Source organism: Oncorhynchus tshawytscha, linkage group LG15 (genome assembly GCF_018296145.1).
Source record: "Oncorhynchus tshawytscha isolate Ot180627B linkage group LG15, Otsh_v2.0, whole genome shotgun sequence".
NCBI lineage: Eukaryota > Metazoa > Chordata > Actinopteri > Salmoniformes > Salmonidae > Oncorhynchus > Oncorhynchus tshawytscha.
This window is the reverse complement of record NC_056443.1, coordinates 39,430,772-39,450,787: the sequence shown is the minus strand read 5'-3', so window position 1 is coordinate 39,450,787 and position 20,016 is coordinate 39,430,772. Positions and strand designations below refer to the sequence as shown.

Genomic DNA, 20,016 nt, shown 5'->3' with positions numbered 1-20,016 from the left:
GGGACCTGAAACCTGTTAGTTAGGGGACCTGCTAGAGAACCTGTTAGTTAGGGACCTGCTAGAGAACCTGTTAGTTAGTTAGGGGACCTGCTAGAGAACCTGTTAGTTAGGGGACCTGCTAGAGAACCTGTTAGTTAGGGGACCTGCTAGAGAACCTGTTAGTTAGGGGACCTGCTAGAGAACCTTAGTTAGGGGACCTGTTAGTTAGGGACCTGCTAGAGAACCTGTTAGTTAGGGGACCTGTTAGTTAGGGGACCTGTTAGTTAGGGACCTGTTAGTTAGGGGACCTGCTAGAGAACCTGTTAGTTAGGGGACCTGCTAGAGAACCTGTTAGTTAGGGGACCTGTTAGGGGACCTGCTAGAGACCTGTTAGTTAGGGGACCTGTAGTTAGGGGACCTGCTAGAGAACCTGTTAGTTAGGGGACCTGCTAGAGAACCTGTTAGTTAGGGGACCTGCTAGTTAGGGGACCTGTTTAGTTAGGGGACCTGTTAGTTAGTGGACCTGCTAGAGAACCTGTTAGTTAGGGGACCTGTTAGGGGGACCTGTTAGTTAGTGGACCTGCTAGAGAACCTGTTAGTTAGGGGACCTGTTAGTTAGGGGACCTGCTAGAGAACCTGTTAGTTAGGGGACCTGCTAGAGAACCTGTTAGTTAGGGGACCTGCTAGAGAACCTGTTAGTTAGGGGACCTGTTAGTTAGGGACCTGTTAGTTAGGGGACCTGCTAGAGAACCTGTTAGTTAGGGACCTGCTAGAGAACCTGTTAGTTAGGGGACCTGTTAGTTAGACCTGTTTAGAACCTGTTAGGGGACCTGTTAGTTAGGGACCTGCTAGAGAACCTGTTAGTTAGGGGACCTGTTAGTTAGGGACCTGTTAGTTAGGGACCTGCTAGAGAACCTGTTAGTTAGGGGACCTGCTAGAGAACCTGTTAGTTAGGGGACCTGCTAGAGGGGACCTGTTAGTTAGGGGACCTGCTAGACCTGTTAGTTAGGGGACCTGCTAGAGAACCTGTTAGTTAGGGGACCTGCTAGAGAACCTGTTAGTTAGGGGACCTGCTAGAGAAACTGTTAGTTAGGGGACCTGCTAGAGAACCTGTTAGTTAGGGGACATGCTAGAGAACCTGTTAGTTAGGGGACCTGCTAGAGAACCTGTTAGTTAGGGGACCTGCTAGAGAACCTGTTAGTTAGGGGACCTGCTAGAGGACCTGTTAGTTAGGGGACCTGCTAGAGAACCTGTTAGTTAGGGGACCTGCTAGAGAACCTGTTAGTTAGGGGCCATGTTAGTTAGGGGACCTGTTTAGTTAGGGGACCTGTTAGTGGACCTGCTAAAGAACCTGTTAGTTAGAGAACCTGTTAGTTAGGGGACCTGCTAGAGAACCTGTTAGTTAGGGGACCTGTTAGTTAGTGGACCTGCTAGAGAACCTGTTAGTTAGGGGACCTGCTAGTTAGGGGACCTGTTAGTTAGGGGACCTGCTAGAGAACCTGTTAGTTAGGGGACCTGTTAGTTAGGGACCTGCTAGAGAACCTGTTAGTTAGGGGACCTGTTAGTTAGGGGACCTGCTAGGGGACCTGTTAGTTAGGGGACCTGCTAGAGAACCTGTTAGTTAGGGGACCTGCTAGAGAACCCGTTAGTTAGGGGACCTGCTAGAGAACCTGTTAGTTAGGGGACCTGCTAGAGAACCTGTTAGTTAGGGGACCTGCTAGAGAACCTGTTAGTTAGGGGACCTGTTAGTTAGGGGACCTGCTAGAGAACCTGTTAGTTAGGGGACCTGCTAGAGAACCTGTTAGTTAGGGGACCTGCTAGAGAACCTGTTAGTTAGGGGACCTGTTAGTTAGGGGACCTGCTAGAGAACCTGTTAGTTAGGGGACCTGCTAGAGAACCTGTTAGTTAGGGGACCTGCTAGAGAACCTGTTAGTTAGGGGACCTGCTAGAGAACCTGTTAGTTAGGGGACCTGTTAGGGGACCTGCTAGAGAACCTGTTAGTTAGGGGACCTGCTAGAGAACCTGTTAGTTAGGGGACCTGCTAGAGAACCTGTTAGTTAGGGGACCTGCTAGTTAGGGGACCTGTTAGTTAGAACCTGTTAGTTAGGGGACCTGCTAGAGAACCTGTTAGTTAGGGGACCTGCTAGAGAACCTGTTAGTTAGGGGACCTGCTAGAGAACCTGTTAGTTAGGGGACCTGCTAGAGAACCTAGTTAGGGGACCTGCTAGAGAACCTGTTAGTTAGGGGACCTGCTAGAGAACCTGTTAGTTAGGGGACCTGCTAGAGAACCTGTTAGTTAGGGGACCTGTTAGTTAGGGGACCTGCTAGAGAACCTGTTAGTTAGGGGACCTGCTAGAGAACCTGTTAGTTAGGGGACCTGCTAGAGAACCTGTTAGTTAGGGGACCTGCTAGTTAGGGGACCTGCTAGAGACCTGTTAGTTAGGGGACCTGCTAGAGAACCTGTTAGTTAGGGGACCTGCTAGAGAACCTGTTAGTTAGGGGACCTGTTAGTTAGGGGACCTGCTAGAGAACCTGTTAGTTAGGGGACCTGCTAGAGAACCTGTTACCTGTTAGTTAGGGACCTGCTAGAGAACCTGTTAGTTAGGGGACCTGTTAGTTAGGGGACCTGCTAGAGAAACCTGTTAGTTAGGGGACCTGAACCTGTTAGTTAGGGGACCTGCTAGAGAACCTGTTAGTTAGGGGACCTGCTAGAGAACCTGTTAGTTAGGGACCTGTTAGTTAGGGGACCTGCTAGAGAACCTGTTAGTTAGGGGACCTGCTAGAGAACCTGTTAGTTAGGGGACCTGTTAGTTAGGGGACCTGCTAGAGAACCTGTTAGTTAGGGGACCTGCTAGAGAACCTGTTAGTTAGGGACCTGCTAGAGAACCTGTTAGTTAGGGGACCTGTTAGTGCTAGAGGGACCTTAGTTAGGGACCTGTTAGTTAGGGGACCTGCTAGAGAACCTGTTAGTTAGGGGACCTGCTAGAGAACCTGTTAGTTAGGGGACCTGTTAGTTAGGGACCTGCTAGAGAACCTGTTAGTTAGGGGACCTGCTAGAGAACCTGTTAGTTAGGGGACCTGCTAGAGAACCTGTTAGTTAGGGGACCTGTTAGTTAGGGGACCTGCTAGAGAACCTGTTAGTTAGGGGACCTGCTAGAGAACCTGTTAGTTAGGGGACCTGCTAGAGAACCTGTTAGTTAGGGGACCTGCTAGAGAACCTGTTAGTTAGGGGACCTGTTAGTTAGGGGACCTGCTAGAGAACCTGTTAGTTAGGGGACCTGCTAGAGAACCTGTTAGTTAGGGGACCTGCTAGAGAACCTGTTAGTTAGGGGACCTGTTAGTTAGGGGACCTGCTAGACCTGTTAGTTAGGGGACCTGCTAGAGAACCTGTTAGTTAGGGGACCTGCTAGAGAACCTGTTAGTTAGGGGACCTGCTAGAGAACCTGTTAGTTAGGGGACCTGTTAGTTAGGGGACCTGCTAGAGAACCTGTTAGTTAGGGGACCTGCTAGAGAACCTGTTAGTTAGGGGACCTGTTAGTTAGGGGACCTGTTAGTTAGGGGACCTGTTAGTTAGGGGACCTGCTAGAGAACCTGTTAGTTAGGGGACCTGCTAGAGAACCTGTTAGTTAGGGGACCTGCTACCTGTTAGTTAGGGGACCTGCTAGAGAACCTGTTAGTTAGGGGACCTGCTAGAGAACCTGTTAGTTAGGGGACCTGCTAGAGAACCTGTTAGTTAGGGGACCTGTTAGTTAGGGGACCTGCTAGAGAACCTGTTAGTTAGGGGACCTGCTAGAGAACCTGTTAGTTAGGGGACCTGTTAGTTAGGGACCTGTTAGTTAGGGGACCTGTTAGTTAGGGACCTGCTAGAGAACCTGTTAGTTAGAGAACCTGTTAGTTAGGGGACCTGCTAGAGAACCTGTTAGTTAGGGGACCTGCTAGAGAACCTGTTAGTTAGGGGACCTGTTAGTTAGGGACCTGCTAGAGAACCTGTTAGTTAGGGGACCTGCTAGAGAACCTGTTAGTTAGGGGACCTGTTAGTTAGGGGACCTGCTAGAGAACCTGTTAGTTAGGGGACCTGCTAGAGAACCTGTTAGTTAGGGGACCTGCTAGAGAACCTGTTAGTTAGGGGACCTGTTAGTTTGGGGACCTGCTAGAGAACCCATTAGTTAGGGGACCTGTTAGTTAGGGGACCAGCTAGAGAACCTGTTAGTTAGGGGACCTGTTAGTTAGGGGACCTGTTAGTTAGGGGACCTGTTAGTTAGGGGACCTGCTAGAGAACCTGTTAGTTAGGGGACCTGCTAGAGAACCTGTTAGTTAGGGGACCTGCTAGAGAACCTGTTAGTTAGGGGACCTGCTAGTTAGGGACCTGCTAGAGAACCTGTTAGTTAGGGGACCTGTTAGAGAACCTGTTAGTTAGGGGACCTGTTAGTTAGGGGACCTGTTTAGTTAGGGGACCTGTTAGTTAGGGACCTGCTAGAGAACCTGTTAGTTAGGGGACCTGTTAGTTAGGGGACCTGTTAGTTAGGGACCTGCTAGAGAACCTGTTAGTTAGGGGACCTGTTAGTTAGGGGACCTGCTAGAGAACCTGTTAGTTAGGGGACCTGCTAGAGAACCTGTTAGTTAGGGGACCTGCTAGAGAACCTGTTAGTTAGGGGACCTGTTAGTTAGGGGACCTGTTAGTTAGGGGACCTGCTAGAGAACCTGTTAGTTAGGGGACCTGTTAGAGAACCTGTTAGTTAGGGGACCTGTTAGAGGGGACCTGTTAGTTAGGGGACCTGTTAGTTAGGGGACCTGCTAGAGAACCTGTTAGTTAGGGGACCTGTTAGTTAGGGGACCTGTTAGTTAGGGACCTGCTAGAGAACCTGTTAGGGGGGACCTGCTAGAGAACCTGTTAGTTAGGGGACCTGTTAGTTAGGGGACCTGTTAGTTAGGGGACCTGCTAGAGAACCTGTTAGTTAGGGGACCTGCTAGAGAACCTGTTAGTTAGGGGACCTGCTAGAGAACCTGTTAGTTAGGGGACCTGCTAGAGAACCTGTTAGTTAGGGGACCTGCTAGAGAACCTGTTAGTTAGGGGACCTGCTAGAGAACCTGTTAGTTAGGGGACCTGCTAGAGAACCTGTTAGTTAGGGGACCTGCTAGAGAACCTGTTAGTTAGGGGACCTGTTAGTTAGGGGACCTGTTTAGTTAGGGGACCTGTTAGTTAGGGGACCTGCTAAAGAACCTGTTAGTTAGAGGACCTGTTAGTTAGGGGACCTGCTAGAGAACCTGTTAGTTAGGGGACCTGTTAGTTAGTGGACCTGCTAGAGAACCTGTTAGTTAGGGGACCTGCTAGTTAGGGACCTGTTAGTTAGGGGACCTGCTAGAGAACCTGTTAGTTAGGGGACCTGTTAGTTAGGGGACCTGCTAGAGAACCTGTTAGTTAGGGGACCTGCTTAGTTAGAACCCTGTTAGTTAGGGGACCTGCTAGAGAACCTGTTAGTTAGGGGACCTGCTAGAGAACCCGTTAGTTAGGGGACCTGCTAGAGAACCTGTTAGTTAGGGGACCTGCTAGAGAACCTGTTAGTTAGGGACCTGCTAGAGAACCTGTTAGTTAGGGGACCTGCTAGAGAACCTGTTAGTTAGGGGACCTGCTAGAGAACCTGTTAGTTAGGGGACCTGCTAGAGAACCTGTTAGTTAGGGGAGACCTGTAGAGAACCTGTTAGTTAGGGGACCTGCTAGAGAACCTGTTAGTTAGGGGACCTGCTAGAGAACCTGTTAGTTAGGGGACCTAGAGAACCCGTTAGTTAGGGGACCTGCTAGAGAACCTGTTAGTTAGGGGACCTGCTAGAGAACCTGTTAGTTAGGGGACCTGCTAGAGAACCTGTTAGTTAGGGGACCTGTTAGTTAGGGGACCTGCTAGAGAACCTGTTAGTTAGGGGACCTGCTAGAGAACCTGTTAGTTAGGGGACCTGTTAGTTAGGGGACCTGTTAGTTAGGGGACCTGTTAGTTAGGGACCTGCTAGAGAACCTGTTAGTTAGGGGACCTGCTAGAGAACCTGTTAGTTAGGGGACCTGCTAGAGGGACCTGTTAGTTAGGGGACCTGCTAGAGAACCTGTTAGTTAGGGGACCTGTTAGTTAGGGGACCTGCTAGAGAACCTGTTAGTTAGGGGACCTGTTAGTTAGGGGACCTGCTAGAGAACCTGTTAGTTAGGGGACCTGCTAGAGAACCTGTTAGTTAGGGGACCTGCTAGAGAACCTGTTAGTTAGGGGACCTGCTAGAGAACCTGTTAGTTAGGGGACCTGCTAGAGAAACTGTTAGTTAGGGGACCTGCTAGAGAACCTGTTAGTTAGGGGACATGCTAGAGAACCCGTTAGTTAGGGGACCTGCTAGAGAACCTGTTAGTTAGGGGACCTGCTAGAGAACCTGTTAGTTAGGGGACCTGCTAGAGGACCTGTTAGTTAGGGGACCTGTTAGTTAGGGGACCTGCTAGAGAACCTGTTAGTTAGGGGACCTGCTAGAGAACCTGTTAGTTAGGGGACCTGTTAGTTAGGGGACCTGTTTAGTTAGGGGACCTGTTTAGTGGACCTGCTAAAGAACCTGTTAGTTAGAGAACCTGTTAGTTAGGGGACCTGCTAGAGAACCTGTTAGTTAGGGGACCTGTTAGTTAGTGGACCTGCTAGAGAACCTGTTAGTTAGGGGACCTGCTAGTTAGGGGACCTGTTAGTTAGGGGACCTGCTAGAGAACCTGTTAGTTAGGGGACCTGTTAGTTAGGGGACCTGCTAGAGAACCTGTTAGTTAGGGGACCTGTTAGTTAGGGGACCTGCTAGGGGACCTGTTAGTTAGGGGACCTGCTAGAGAACCTGTTAGTTAGGGGACCCTGCTAGAGAACCTGTTAGTTAGGGGACCTGCTAGAGAACCTGTTAGTTAGGGGACCTGCTAGAGAAACTGTTAGTTAGGGGACCTGCTAGAGAACCTGTTAGTTAGGGGACATGCTAGAGAACCCGTTAGTTAGGGGACCTGCTAGAGAACCTGTTAGTTAGGGGACCTGCTAGAGAACCTGTTAGTTAGGGGACCTGCTAGAGGACCTGTTAGTTAGGGGACCTGTTAGTTAGGGGACCTGCTAGAGAACCTGTTAGTTAGGGGACCTGCTAGAGAACCTGTTAGTTAGGGGACCTGTTAGTTAGGGGACCTGTTTAGTTAGGGGACCTGTTAGTTAGGACCTGCTAAAGAACCTGTTAGTTAGAGAACCTGTTAGTTAGGGGACCTGCTAGAGAACCTGTTAGTTAGGGGACCTGTTAGTTAGTGGACCTGCTAGAGAACCTGTTAGTTAGGGGACCTGCTAGTTAGGGGACCTGTTAGTTAGGGGACCTGCTAGAGAACCTGTTAGTTAGGGGACCTGTTAGTTAGGGGACCTGCTAGAGAACCTGTTAGTTAGGGGACCTGTTAGTTAGGGGACCTGCTAGGGGACCTGTTAGTTAGGGGACCTGCTAGAGAACCTGTTAGTTAGGGGACCTGCTAGAGAACCCGTTAGTTAGGGGACCTGCTAGAGAACCTGTTAGTTAGGGGACCTGCTAGAGAACCCGTTAGTTAGGGTACCTGCTAGAGAACCCGTTAGTTAGGGGACCTGTTAGTTAGGGGACCTGCTAGAGAACCTGTTAGTTAGGGGACCTGCTAGAGAACCTGTTAGTTAGGGGACCTGCTAGAGAACCTGTTAGTTAGGGGACCTGTTAGTTAGGGACCTGCTAGAGAACCTGTTAGTTAGGGGACCTGCTAGAGAACCTGTTAGTTAGGGGACCTGCTAGAGAAACTGTTAGTTAGGGGACCTGCTAGAGAACCTGTTAGTTAGGGGACCTGCTAGAGAACCTGTTAGTTAGGGGACCTGCTAGAGAACCTGTTAGTTAGGGGACCTGCTAGAGAACCTGTTAGTTAGGGGACCTGCTAGGGGACCTGCTAGAGAACCTGTTAGTTAGGGGACCTGCTAGAGAACCTGTTAGTTAGGGGACATGTTAGTTAGGGGACCTGTTTAGTTAGGGGACCTGTTAGTTAGTGGACCTGCTAAAGAACCTGTTAGTTAGAGAACCTGTTAGTTAGGGGACCTGCTAGAGAACCTGTTAGTTAGGGGACCTGCTAGAGAACCTGTAGTTAGGGGACCTGCTAGTTAGGGGACCTGTTAGTTAGGGGACCTGCTAGAGAACCTGTTAGTTAGGGGACCTGTTAGTTAGGGGACCTGCTAGAGAACCTGTTAGTTAGGGGACCTGTTAGTTAGGGGACCTGCTAGTGTTAGTTAGGGACCTGCTAGAGAACCTGTTAGTTAGGGGACCTGCTAGAGAACCTGTTAGTTAGAGGACCTGTTAGTTAGGGGACCTGCTAGAGAACCTATTAGTTAGGGGACCTGCTAGAGAACCTGTTAGTTAGGGGACCTGCTAGAGAACCTGTTAGTTAGGGTACCTATTAGTTAGGGGACCTGCTAGAGGACCTGTTAGTTAGGGAACCTGTTAGTTAGGGGACCTGTTAGTTAGGGGACCTGCTAGAGAACCTGTTAGTTAGGGGACCTGCTAGAGGACCTGTTAGTTAGGGGACCTGCTAGAGAACCTGTTAGTTAGGGGACCTGTTAGTTAGGGGACCTGTTAGTTAGGGGACCTGCTAGAGAACCTGTTAGTTAGGGGACCTGCTAGAGAACCTGTTAGTTAGGGGACCTGTTAGTTAGGGGACCTGCTAGAGAACCTGTTAGTTAGGGGACCTGCTAGAGAACCTGTTAGTTAGGGGACCTGCTAGAGAACCTGTTAGTTAGGGGACCTGTTAGTTTGGGGACCTGCTAGAGAACCTGTTAGTTAGGGGACCTGTTAGTTAGGGGACCTGCTAGAGAACCTGTTAGTTAGGGGACCTGCTAGAGAACCTGTTAGTTAGGGGACCTGCTAGAGAACCTGTTAGTTAGGGGACCTGCTAGAGAACCTGTTAGTTAGGGGACCTGCTAGAGAACCTGTTAGTTAGGGGACCTGCTAGAGAACCTGTTAGTTAGGGGACCTGTTAGTTAGGGACCTGCTAGAGAACCTGTTAGTTAGGGGACCTGCTAGAGAACCTGTTAGTTAGGGGACCTGCTAGAGAACCTGTTAGTTAGGGGACCTGTTAGTTAGGGGACCTGTTAGTTAGGGGACCTGTTAGTTAGGGACCTGTTAGTTAGGGGACCTGTTAGAGAACCTGTTAGTTAGGGGACCTGCTAGAGAACCTGTTAGTTAGGGGACCTGTTAGTTAGGGACCTGCTAGAGAACCTGTTAGTTAGGGGACCTGTTAGTTAGGGGACCTGCTAGAGAACCTGTTAGTTAGGGGACCTGTTAGTTAGGGACCTGCTAGAGAACCTGTTAGTTAGGGGACCTGTTAGTTAGGGGACCTGCTAGAGAACCTGTTAGTTAGGGGACCTGCTAGAGAACCTGTTAGTTAGGGGACCTGTTAGAGAACCTGTTAGTTAGGGGACCTGTTAGTTAGGGGACCTGCTAGAGAACCTGTTAGTTAGGGGACCTGCTAGAGAACCTGTTAGTTAGGGGACCTGTTAGTTAGGGGACCTGCTAGAGAACCTGTTAGTTAGGGGACCTGCTAGAGAACCTGTTAGTTAGGGAACCTGTTAGTTAGGGACCTGTTAGTTAGGGACCTGCTAGAGAACCTGTTAGTTAGGGGACCTGCTAGAGAACCTGTTAGTTAGGGGACCTGCTAGAGAACCTGTTAGTTAGGGGACCTGTTAGTTAGAACCTGTTAGTTAGGGGACCTGCTAGAGAACCTGTTAGTTAGGGGACCTGTTAGTTAGGGGACCTGCTAGAGAACCTGTTAGTTAGGGGACCTGCTAGAGAACCTGTTAGTTAGGGGACCTGCTAGAGAACCTGTTAGTTAGGGGACCTGTTAGTTAGGGGACCTGTTAGAGGACCTGTTAGTTGTTAGTTAGGACCTGCTAGAGAACCTGTTAGTTAGACCTGAACCTGTTAGTTAGGGGACCTGCTAGAGAACCTGTTAGTTAGGGGACCTGCTAGTTAGTTAGGACCTGCTAGAGAACCTGTTAGTTAGGGGACCTGCTAGTTAGTTAGGGGAGAACCTGTTAGTTAGGGGACCTGCTAGAGAACCTGTTAGTTAGGGGACCTGTTAGTTAGGGGACCTGCTAGAGAACCTGTTAGTTAGGGGACCTGTTAGTTAGGGGACCTGCTAGAGAACCTGTTAGTTAGGGGACCTGTTAGAGAACCTGTTAGTTAGGGGACCTGTTAGTGGACCTGCTAAAGAACCTGTTAGTTAGAGAACCTGTTAGTTAGGGGACCTGCTAGAGAACCTGTTAGTTAGGGGACCTGTTAGTTAGGGACCTGCTAGAGAACCTGTTAGTTAGGGGACCTGCTAGAGAACCTGTTAGTTAGGGGACCTGCTAGAGAACCTGTTAGTTAGTTTAGGGGACCTGCTAGAGAACCTGTTAGTTAGGGGACCTGCTAGAGGACCTGTTAGTTAGGGGACCTGTTAGTTAGGGGACCTGCTAGAGAACCTGTTAGTTAGGGGACCTGCTAGAGAACCTGTTAGTTTAGGGGACCTGTTAGTTAGGGGACCTGTTAGTGGACCTGCTAAAGAACCTGTTAGTTAGAGAACCTGTTAGTTAGGGGACCTGCTAGAGAACCTGTTAGTTAGGGACCTGTTAGTTAGTGGACCTGCTAGAGAACCTGTTAGTTAGGGGACCTGCTAGAGCCTAGTTAGGGGACCTGTTAGTTAGGGGACCTGTTAGTTAGGACCTGCTAGAGAACCTGTTAGTTAGGGGACCTGTTAGTTAGGGGACCTGCTAGAGAACCTGTTAGTTAGGGGACCTGTTAGTTAGGGGACCTGCTAGGGGACCTGTTAGTTAGGGGACCTGCTAGAGAACCTGTTAGTTAGGGGACCTGCTAGAGAACCCGTTAGTTAGGGGACCTGCTAGAGAACCTGTTAGTTAGGGGACCTGCTAGAGAACCCGTTAGTTAGGGGACCTGCTAGAGAACCCGTTAGTTAGGGGACCTGTTAGTTAGGGGACCTGCTAGAGAACCTGTTAGTTAGGGGACCTGCTAGAGAACCTGTTAGTTAGGGGACCTGCTAGAGAACCTGTTAGTTAGGGGACCTGTTAGTTAGGGGACCTGCTAGAGAACCTGTTAGTTAGGGGACCTGCTAGAGAAACTGTTAGTTAGGGGACCTGCTAGAGAACCTGTTAGTTAGGGGACCTGCTAGAGAACCTGTTAGTTAGGGGACCTGCTAGAGAACCTGTTAGTTAGGGGACCTGCTAGAGAACCTGTTAGTTAGGGGACCTGTTAGTTAGGGACCTGCTAGAGAACCTGTTAGTTAGGGGACCTGCTAGAGAACCTGTTAGTTAGGGGACATGTTAGTTAGGGGACCTGTTTAGTTAGGGGACCTGTTAGTTAGTGGACCTGCTAAAGAACCTGTTAGTTAGAGAACCTGTTAGTTAGGGGACCTGCTAGAGAACCTGTTAGTTAGGGGACCTGTTGTTAGTTAGGGGACCTGTTAGTTAGGGGACCTGCTAGAGAACCTGTTAGTTAGGGGACCTGTTAGTTAGGGGACCTGCTTTAGTTAGGGGACCTGCTAGAGAACCTGTTAGTTAGGGGACCTGGACCTGTTAGTTAGGGGACCTGCTAGAGAACCTGTTAGTTAGGGACCTGCTAGAGAAACTGTTAGTTAGGGGACCTGCTAGAGAACCTGTTAGTTAACCTAGAGAACCTGTTAGTTAGGGGACCTGCTAGAGAACCTGTTAGTTAGGGGACCTGCTAGAGAACCTGTTAGTTAGGGGACCTGCTAGAGAACCTGTTAGTTAGGGGACCTGTTAGTTAGGGGACCTGCTAGAGAACCTGTTAGTTAGGGGACCTGCTAGAGAACCTGTTAGTTAGGGGACCTGTTAGTTAGGGGACCTGTTTAGTTAGAGGACCTGTTAGTTAGGACCTGCTAAAGAACCTGTTAGTTAGAGAACCTGTTAGTTAGGGGACCTGTTAGAGAACCTGTTAGTTAGGGGACCTGTTAGTTAGGGGACCTGCTAGAGAACCTGTTAGTTAGGGGACCTGCTAGAGGGGACCTGTTAGTTAGGGGACCTGCTAGAGAACCTGTTAGTTAGGGGACCTGTTAGTTAGGGGACCTGCTAGAGAACCTGTTAGTTAGGGGACCTGCTAGAGGACCTGTTAGTTAGGGACCTGTTAGTTAGTAGGGGACCTGTTAGTTAGGGGACCTGCTAGAGAACCTGTTAGTTAGGGGACCTGCTAGAGAACCTGTTAGTTAGGGGACCTGCTAGAGAACCTGTTAGTTAGGGGACCTGCTAGAGAACCTGTTAGTTAGGGGACCTGCTAGAGAACCTGTTAGTTAGGGGACCTGTTAGTTAGGGGACCTGCTAGAGAACCTGTTAGTTAGGGGACCTGTTAGTTAGGGGACCTGCTAGAGGACCTGTTAGTTTGTTAGGGGGACCTGCTAGAGAACCTGTTAGTTAGGGGACCTGTTAGTTTAGTTAGGGCTAGAGAACCTGTTAGTTAACCTGTTAGTTAGAACCTGTTAGTTAGACCTGCTAGAGAACCTGTTAGTTAGGGGACCTGCTAGAGAACCTGTTAGTTAGGGGACCTGTTAGTTAGGGACCTGCTAGAGAACCTGATAGTTAGGGGACCTGCTAGAGGACCTGTTAGTTAGGGAACCTGTTAGTTAGGGGACCTGTTAGTTAGGGGACCTGCTAGAGAACCTGTTAGTTAGGGGACCTGCTAGAGGACCTGTTAGTTAGGGGACCTGCTAGAGAACCTGTTAGTTAGGGGACCTGCTAGAGAACCTGTTAGTTAGGGGACCTGCTAGAGAACCTGTTAGTTAGGGGACCTGTTAGTTAGGGGACCTGCTAGAGAACCTGTTAGTTAGGGGACCTGTTAGCTAGGGGACCTTCTAGAGGACCTGTTAGTTTGTGGACCTGCTAGAGAACCTGTTAGTTAGGGGACCTGTTAGTTAGGGGACCTGCTAGAGAACCTGTTAGTTAGGGGACCTGCTAGAGAACCTATTAGTTAGGGGACCTGCTAGAGAACCTGTTAGTTAGGGGACCTGTTAGTTAGCGGACCTGCTAGAGAACCTGATAGTTAGGGGACCTGCTAGAGAACCTGTTAGTTAGTCTCTCTCTCTCTCTCACTCTCTGTCTGTGTGTGTCTCTCTGTCTGTCTCTCTCTCTGTGTGTCTCTCTGTCTGTCTCTGTCTCACTCTGTGTGTCTCTCTGTCTCACTCTCTCTCTGTCTCTCTTTGTGTGTCTCACTCTCTGTGTGTCTCTCTCTCTCTGTCTCTCTGTCTCTCTGTCCCTCTCTCTGTCTCACTCTCTGTCTCACTCTCTCTCTGTCCCTCTCTCTGTCTCACTCTCTCTCTCTAGGATATGGCTGCATACCGGTCCGGTGCGAACGTTAAGCGGGCCCCGATGCGACCCGGTCCCGGGGGCTCGTCTGGTATAATGCCCCACGCCGCGGCCGGTGGCGGAGATGACGATGATGACGACGACGATGACCTGGAGGACGAGGACGATGAAGAGGACGATGATGATGACGAGTAGAGCTGTTAGTGTTGTGTTCCAGCCTGTTGGAGCAGTATGTGTGTTTTACCTCGCCCCCTAAGCTCCGCCCACCCGGGGCCACAGCAAGCTAAAACACACCCAGTTCCAGAGGAGGAATCTGATTGGTTGAAAGGTGTGTGTGTGTGTGCCTGTCAGTGACCCTGGAGGACTGGCCCTAGGTCAGGGGTCAAAGGTTAGTTAGAGCTGGGCTGGACCAGACACAACCCATAGGGGACTTATATTATCATGCGTAAATGATTGCTCATCATCTTAAACATCTGTAACCCTGGTAACCGTTGCTGTGGGCCAACATGTCCAATAGCAGAGCTCTGTATCTCCAGGAGGATGCTGCTGTTCCCAGGGTTGTGTGGTGTCCAGGCTCTTCAATATTATCACGTGTTGTAACTGTTTTTTAAAACACACTGTTCTGTTTTATTTTTTTAATTGAAACCATATGTAGAAACTGGCTTTTATAATACCATTTTTATGATTCTGAAAATGAACAATGTTTAATCTGTGTATTCTGTTCTGCTGTACACAATCTGACGTGGTATTTATTCTAATGAGACTGACCAGGTGAATCCAGGTGAAAACTATGATCCCTTATTGATGTCACTTGTTAAATCCACTTCAATCAGTGTAGATGAAGGGGAGGAGACGGGTTAAAGAAGCATTTTTATGTCTTGAGACAATTGAGACATGGATTGTGTGTGTGTGTCATTCAGAGGGTGAATGGGCAAGACAAAATATTTAAGCCCCTTTGAATGGGGTATGGTAGTAGGTGGTAGTAGGGTATGGTAGTAGGTGTCAGGTCCACTGGTGGAGTGTCAAGAACTGCAACGCTGCTGGGCTTATTCACACTCAACAGTTTCCCGTCTGAATCAAGAATGGTCCACCACCCAAAGGACATCCAGACAACTTGACACAACTGTGGGAAGCATTGGAGTCAACATGGGCCAGTATCCCTGGAGTCAACATGGACCAGCATCCCTGGAGTCAACATGGGCCAGCATCCCTGGAGTCAACATGGACCAGCATCCTTGGAGTCAACATGGGCCAGCATCCCTGGAGTCAACATGGGCCAGCATCCCTGTGGAACGCTTTCAACACCTTGTAGAGTCCATGACCCGATGAATGGAGGCTGTTCTGAGGTGCACCTCACTATTAGGAAGGTGTTAATGTTTTGTACACTCAGATGAAATAGGTCTAGCAGATGAAATAGGTCTAGCAGATGAAATAGGTCTAACAGATGAAATAGGTCTAGCATTCAGCAGAGTGTTATGTATTATATCAATACCACAGATGGGTAAGGCTTACTATACAATCTTTAATACAGTCCAACAGGAGCAGTAGGTTGAGGGTGTAAAATGTTTATTAAATACACTAGAAACATCAGAATGGACATGCAGGCTTTGCCCTCCCTGGCCACCAGGGAGCGCCACACCCACCTACCAGTAGAATACAAATGTTATCAAAATACAGTACAGAGATCCTCAAAACACACACCTCACTGACCACATATGCTACGACCGCTAATAACTTGCCTACGGCGCTCCTTAGGGCCCTTGTAACCAGTTATAACCATGGCTCTGGCTATAACCAGTTATAACCATAGTTCAGTGGCTATAACCAGTTATAACCATAGCTCAGTGGCTATAACCTCTGAAGAGTACTATTGCTTGTTTGTCAGGTGTTTTATTACTCAAAAATAATATATTTATAATCCAATAACTTAGTCATGCACTAACTAAATGGATGTTATTGATGATCTACCAGGGGATCGATCAATGGATATGTAGGATATCGATAGTTGGACCCAGAAAAATGTAATGACGATTTTCCACAACCAAACAGATCTTCGGTAATCAATCATCACAAATGAAAACCACACATCATGACTTCGGTAATCAATCATCACAAATGAAAACCACACGTCATGACTTCGGTAATCAATCATCACATTGATAATAAAAACAGCCACGGAAACGATTTAATAAATCACCACGATTGATCCTTTTGGGAATATTTTTTTTTTGTATACCGTGGGCCACCCGTCCGATTGGTGGCTGTACTGTGTACTACAGCATTGTGGAGATTAATGGTTCGTCCTTTTCCACAACAGACTGGATGTGGAGAATTGAAATAACTAATATCTATAATATCATGGTTGAGTTCAGTCAGAAAACCTTATTAATTGTTGACCTCATAAGGTTTCTCTGAGATTGTCCTTTTAGAATGACATCCCTGATAACACTATTCAGAGTGACATCCCTGATAACTATTCAGAATGACATCCCTGATAACTATTCAGAATGACATCCCTGATAACTATTCAGAATGACATCCCTGATAACACTATTCAGAATGACATCCCTGATAACACTATTCAGAATGACATCCCTGATAACACTATTCAGAATGACATCCCTGATAACACTATTCAGAATGACATCCCTGATAACTATTCAGAATGACATCCCTGATAACACTATTCAGAATGACATCCCTGATAACACTATTCAGAATGACATCCCTGATAACACTATTCAGAATGACATCCCTGATAACACTATTCAGAGTGACATCCCTGATAACACTATTCAGAATGACATCCCTGATAACACTATTCAGAATGACAGAGCTCTCGTACACAGGACACAGGACTTTAACGTAGCAACGTAGACAAGTTTATTTCAAAGAAAATCCTCTGGTTAGACCCGTCCTGACCACTAGACCTGTCCTGACCACTAGACCCGTCCTGACTAGTTTAGACCCTGACTAGTTTAGACCCGTCCTGACCACTAGACCTGTCCTGACCACTAGACCCGTCCTGACTAGTTTAGACCCGTCCTGACCACTAGACCCATCCTGACTAGTTTAGACCCGTCCTGACCAGTTTAGACCCGTCCTGACTAGTTTAGACCCGTCCTGACCACTAGACCCATCCTGACTAGTTTAGACCCGTCCTGACCAGTTTAGACCCGTCCTGACTAGTTTAGACCCGTCCTGACCACTAGACCCGTCCTGACTAGTTTAGACCCGTCCTGACTAGTTTAGACCCGTCCTGACCACTAGACCCATCCTGACTAGTTTAGACCCGTCCTGACCACTAGACCCGTCCTGACTAGTTTAGACCCGTCCTGACCACTAGACCCGTCCTGACTAGTTTAGACCCGTCCTGACTAGTTTAGACCCGTCCTGACCACTAGACCCGTCCTGATTAGTTTAGACCCGTCCTGACCACTAGACCCGTCCTGACTAGTTTAGACCCGTCCTGACCACTAGACCCGTCCTGACTAGTTTAGACCCGTCCTGACTAGTTTAGACCCGTCCTGACCTCTAGACCCGTCCTGACTAGTTTAGACCCGTCCTGACCACTAGACCCGTCCTGACTACTAGACCCGTCCTGACTAGTTTAGACCCGTCCTGACCAGTTTAGACCCGTCCTGACCACTAGACCCGTCCTGACCACTAGACCCGTCCTGACCAGTTTAGACCCGTCCTGACCACTAGACCCGTCCTGACCAGTTTAGACCCATCCTGACCAGTTAAGGCCGTCCTCTGACTATTGACTAGTTAAGTTAGTTGGGGAATGGGGGCTAGTTAAGTTCTGTGTGTTGTGGGCAGAGCTTATTGCACTCACAGTGACTCCTTCAGTCTCCTGGTTATCAATAACGCTGGTTCAATTCAAACATAGTCTCTCAAACAAGGACACATGGGCTACAAACTGGTATCAACTCAACGTTTTCCTTGTTATCTATTAAACTGATGAGGAAGGTGATAGAGACTAGAAATGATCACGATTAAGTTTTTCTTCTCAACATTTTTTTCTGTTTCAGTGCAAGTCAGATATTTTCCCATGATGCCTTTGGCTTTGTTGCGGCAGCAACCTTTGACCTTTGCCAAACCCTGAGGATCAAAAAACGACCCGAGTGACAACCGACACAACACCCCCATCCATCCTCTCGCTAAACCATCTTCTCTCAATTACATCTCCTATGTGACTTCTACCACCATTACCCTAACTCACATCAACCATCATTACCCTAACTCGCATCAACCATCATTACCCTAACATTACCCTAACTCACATCATTACCCTAACTCAAATCATTACCCTGACTCAAATCATTACCCTAACATTACCCTAACTCACATCATTACCCTAACTCGCATCAACCATCATCCTAACATTGTGTCAGAGAGAGAGAGAGTAATATTTTCTAGGCAGGAACAGTGTGTGTGTGTCTTCTGAGAGAGAGAGAGTCATTTTCTAGGCAGGGACAGTGTGTGTTTGTATGGGACTATGATTTTAGAAATTTGCATAACAAGCTTGCACTCTGTTCCTTGTCTCCGTGTGATGGGTGAAAATATGACCACTCGATGAGGGAACGTGTGCAGCCTATTCTGAATTGAATCTTGTGTAAAATGAGTTTGGATGTAGAATGACCAGGAGGATAAACACGTCATCTGTGTGTATGGGAACATGGGGGCTCTACTTCCCCCTTTTTCAATCATGCCGCTACTCTGGTGTAGCAGAACATGTGGCTAATAGTAGCAGCTGTGATCCTCTTTTCAATGGCAGACATCAACACCGCCTGATTCCATATAGGAATGTCTGGGAACACATTCCACTCCACAAATCCACCACTGTTTGAGGAGCACGCAGCCTCTCGTTGTGCTACAGGTGATTTTCCACCCAAACTGTATGCCATGGGCTCTCCTACCCTGTTCCTGTAGCTACCCAGTACTCTGTATACCATGGGCTCTCCTACCCTGTTCCTGTAGCTACCCAGTACTCTGTATGCCATGGGCTCTCCTACCCTGTTCCTGTAGCTACCCAGTACTCTGTATACCATGGGCTCTCCTACCCTGTTCCTGTAGCTACCCAGTACTCTGTATGCCATGGGCTCTCCTACCCTGTTCCTGTAGCTACCCAGTACTCTGTATGCCATGGGCTCTCCTACCCTGTTCCTGTAGCTACCCAGTACTCTGTATGCCATGGGCTCTCCTACCCTGTTCCTGTAGCTACCCAGTACTCTGTATGCCATGGGCTCTCCTACCCTGTTCCTGTAGCTACCCAGTACTCTGTATACCATGGGCTCTCCTACCCTGTTCCTGTAGCTACCCAGTACTCTGTATACCATGGGCTCTCCTACCCTGTTCCTGTAGCTACCCAGTACTCTGTATGCCATGGGCTCTCCTACCCTGTTCCTGTAGCTACCCAGTACTCTGTATGCCATGGGCTCTCCTACCCTGTTCCTGTAGCTACCCAGTACTCTGTATGCCATGGGCTCTCCTACCCTGTTCCTGTAGCTACCCAGTACTCTGTATGCCATGGGCTCTCCTACCCTGTTCCTGTAGCTACCCAGTAGTCTTTATACCATGGGCTCTCCTACCCTGTTCCTGTAGCTACCCAGTACTCTGTATGCCATGGGCTCTCCTACCCTGTTCCTGTAGCTACCCAGTACTCTGTATGCCATGGGCTCTCCTACCCTGTTCCTGTAGCTACCCAGTACTCTGTATGCCATGGGCTCTCCTACCCTGTTCCTGTAGCTACCCAGTAGTCTTTATACCATGGGCTCTCCTACCCTGTTCCTGTAGCTACCCAGTACTCTGTATACCATGGGCTCCTCTACCCTGTTCCTGTAGCTACCCAGTACTCTGTATACCATGGGCTCCTCTACCCTGTTCCTGTAGCTACCCAGTACTCTGTATACCATGGGCTCCTCTACCCTGTTCCTGTAGCTACCCAGTACTCTGTATACCATGGGCTCTCCTACCCTGTTCCTGTAGCTACCCAGTACTCTGTATGCCATGGGCTCTCCTACCCTGTTCCTGTAGCTACCCAGTACTCTGTATGCCATGGGCTCTCCTACCCTGTTCCTGCTAACTAGTACTCTGTATGCCATGGGCTCTCCTACCCTGTTCCTGTAGCTACCCAGTAGTCTTTATGCCATGGGCTCTCCTACCCTGTTCCTGTAGCTACCCAGTACTCTGTATGCCATGGGCCCTCCTACCCTGTTCCTGCAGCTACCCAGTACTCTGTATGCCATGGGCTCTCCTACCCAGTACTCTGTATACCATGGGCTCTCCAACCCTGTTCCTACAGCTACCCAGTACTCTGTATACCATGGGCTCTCCTACCCTGTTCCTGCTACCCAGTGCTCTGTATACCATGGGCTCTCCAACCCTGTTCCTACAGCTACCCAGTACTCTGTATACCATGGGCTCTCCTACCCTGTTCCTGCTACCCAGTACTCTGTATACCATGGGCTCTCCTACCCAGTACTCTGTAAACCATGGGCTCTCCTACCCTGTTCCTGCTACCCAGTACTCTGTATGCCATGGGCTCTCCTACCCAGTACTCTGTATACCATGGGCTCTCCAACCCTGTTCCTACAGCTACCCAGTACTCTGTATACCATGGGCTCTCCTACCCTGTTCCTTCTACCCAGTACTCTGTATACCATGGGACTCCTACCCTGTTCCTGCTACC

At 48.8% G+C, this 20,016-nt stretch overlaps 1 protein-coding gene and 1 long non-coding RNA gene across 2 annotated transcripts in view; one reads left to right on the top strand and one right to left on the bottom strand.

The window, feature by feature from the left end:
• The window catches only part of LOC112239093 (high mobility group protein B2), a 58,903-nt gene extending 44,867 nt beyond the window's left edge, over nt 1-14,036 (top strand). The window contains exon 6 of the mRNA XM_042298583.1: nt 13,341-14,036. Within this exon, the coding sequence (XP_042154517.1) occupies nt 13,341-13,517 (177 nt within the window). The 3' untranslated portion in view covers nt 13,518-14,036. The remainder of the gene's footprint in view (nt 1-13,340) is intronic.
• Nucleotides 14,037-14,871: 835 nt separating this feature from the next.
• LOC121839434 lies at nt 14,872-18,344 on the bottom strand. The gene is made up of 2 exons (XR_006078986.1): nt 16,307-18,344; nt 14,872-16,252 (listed from the first exon to the last, which is right to left on the bottom strand). It is a non-coding gene; the product is annotated as an uncharacterized LOC121839434 (long non-coding RNA).
• Between the last annotated feature and the right edge of the window lie 1,672 nt (nt 18,345-20,016).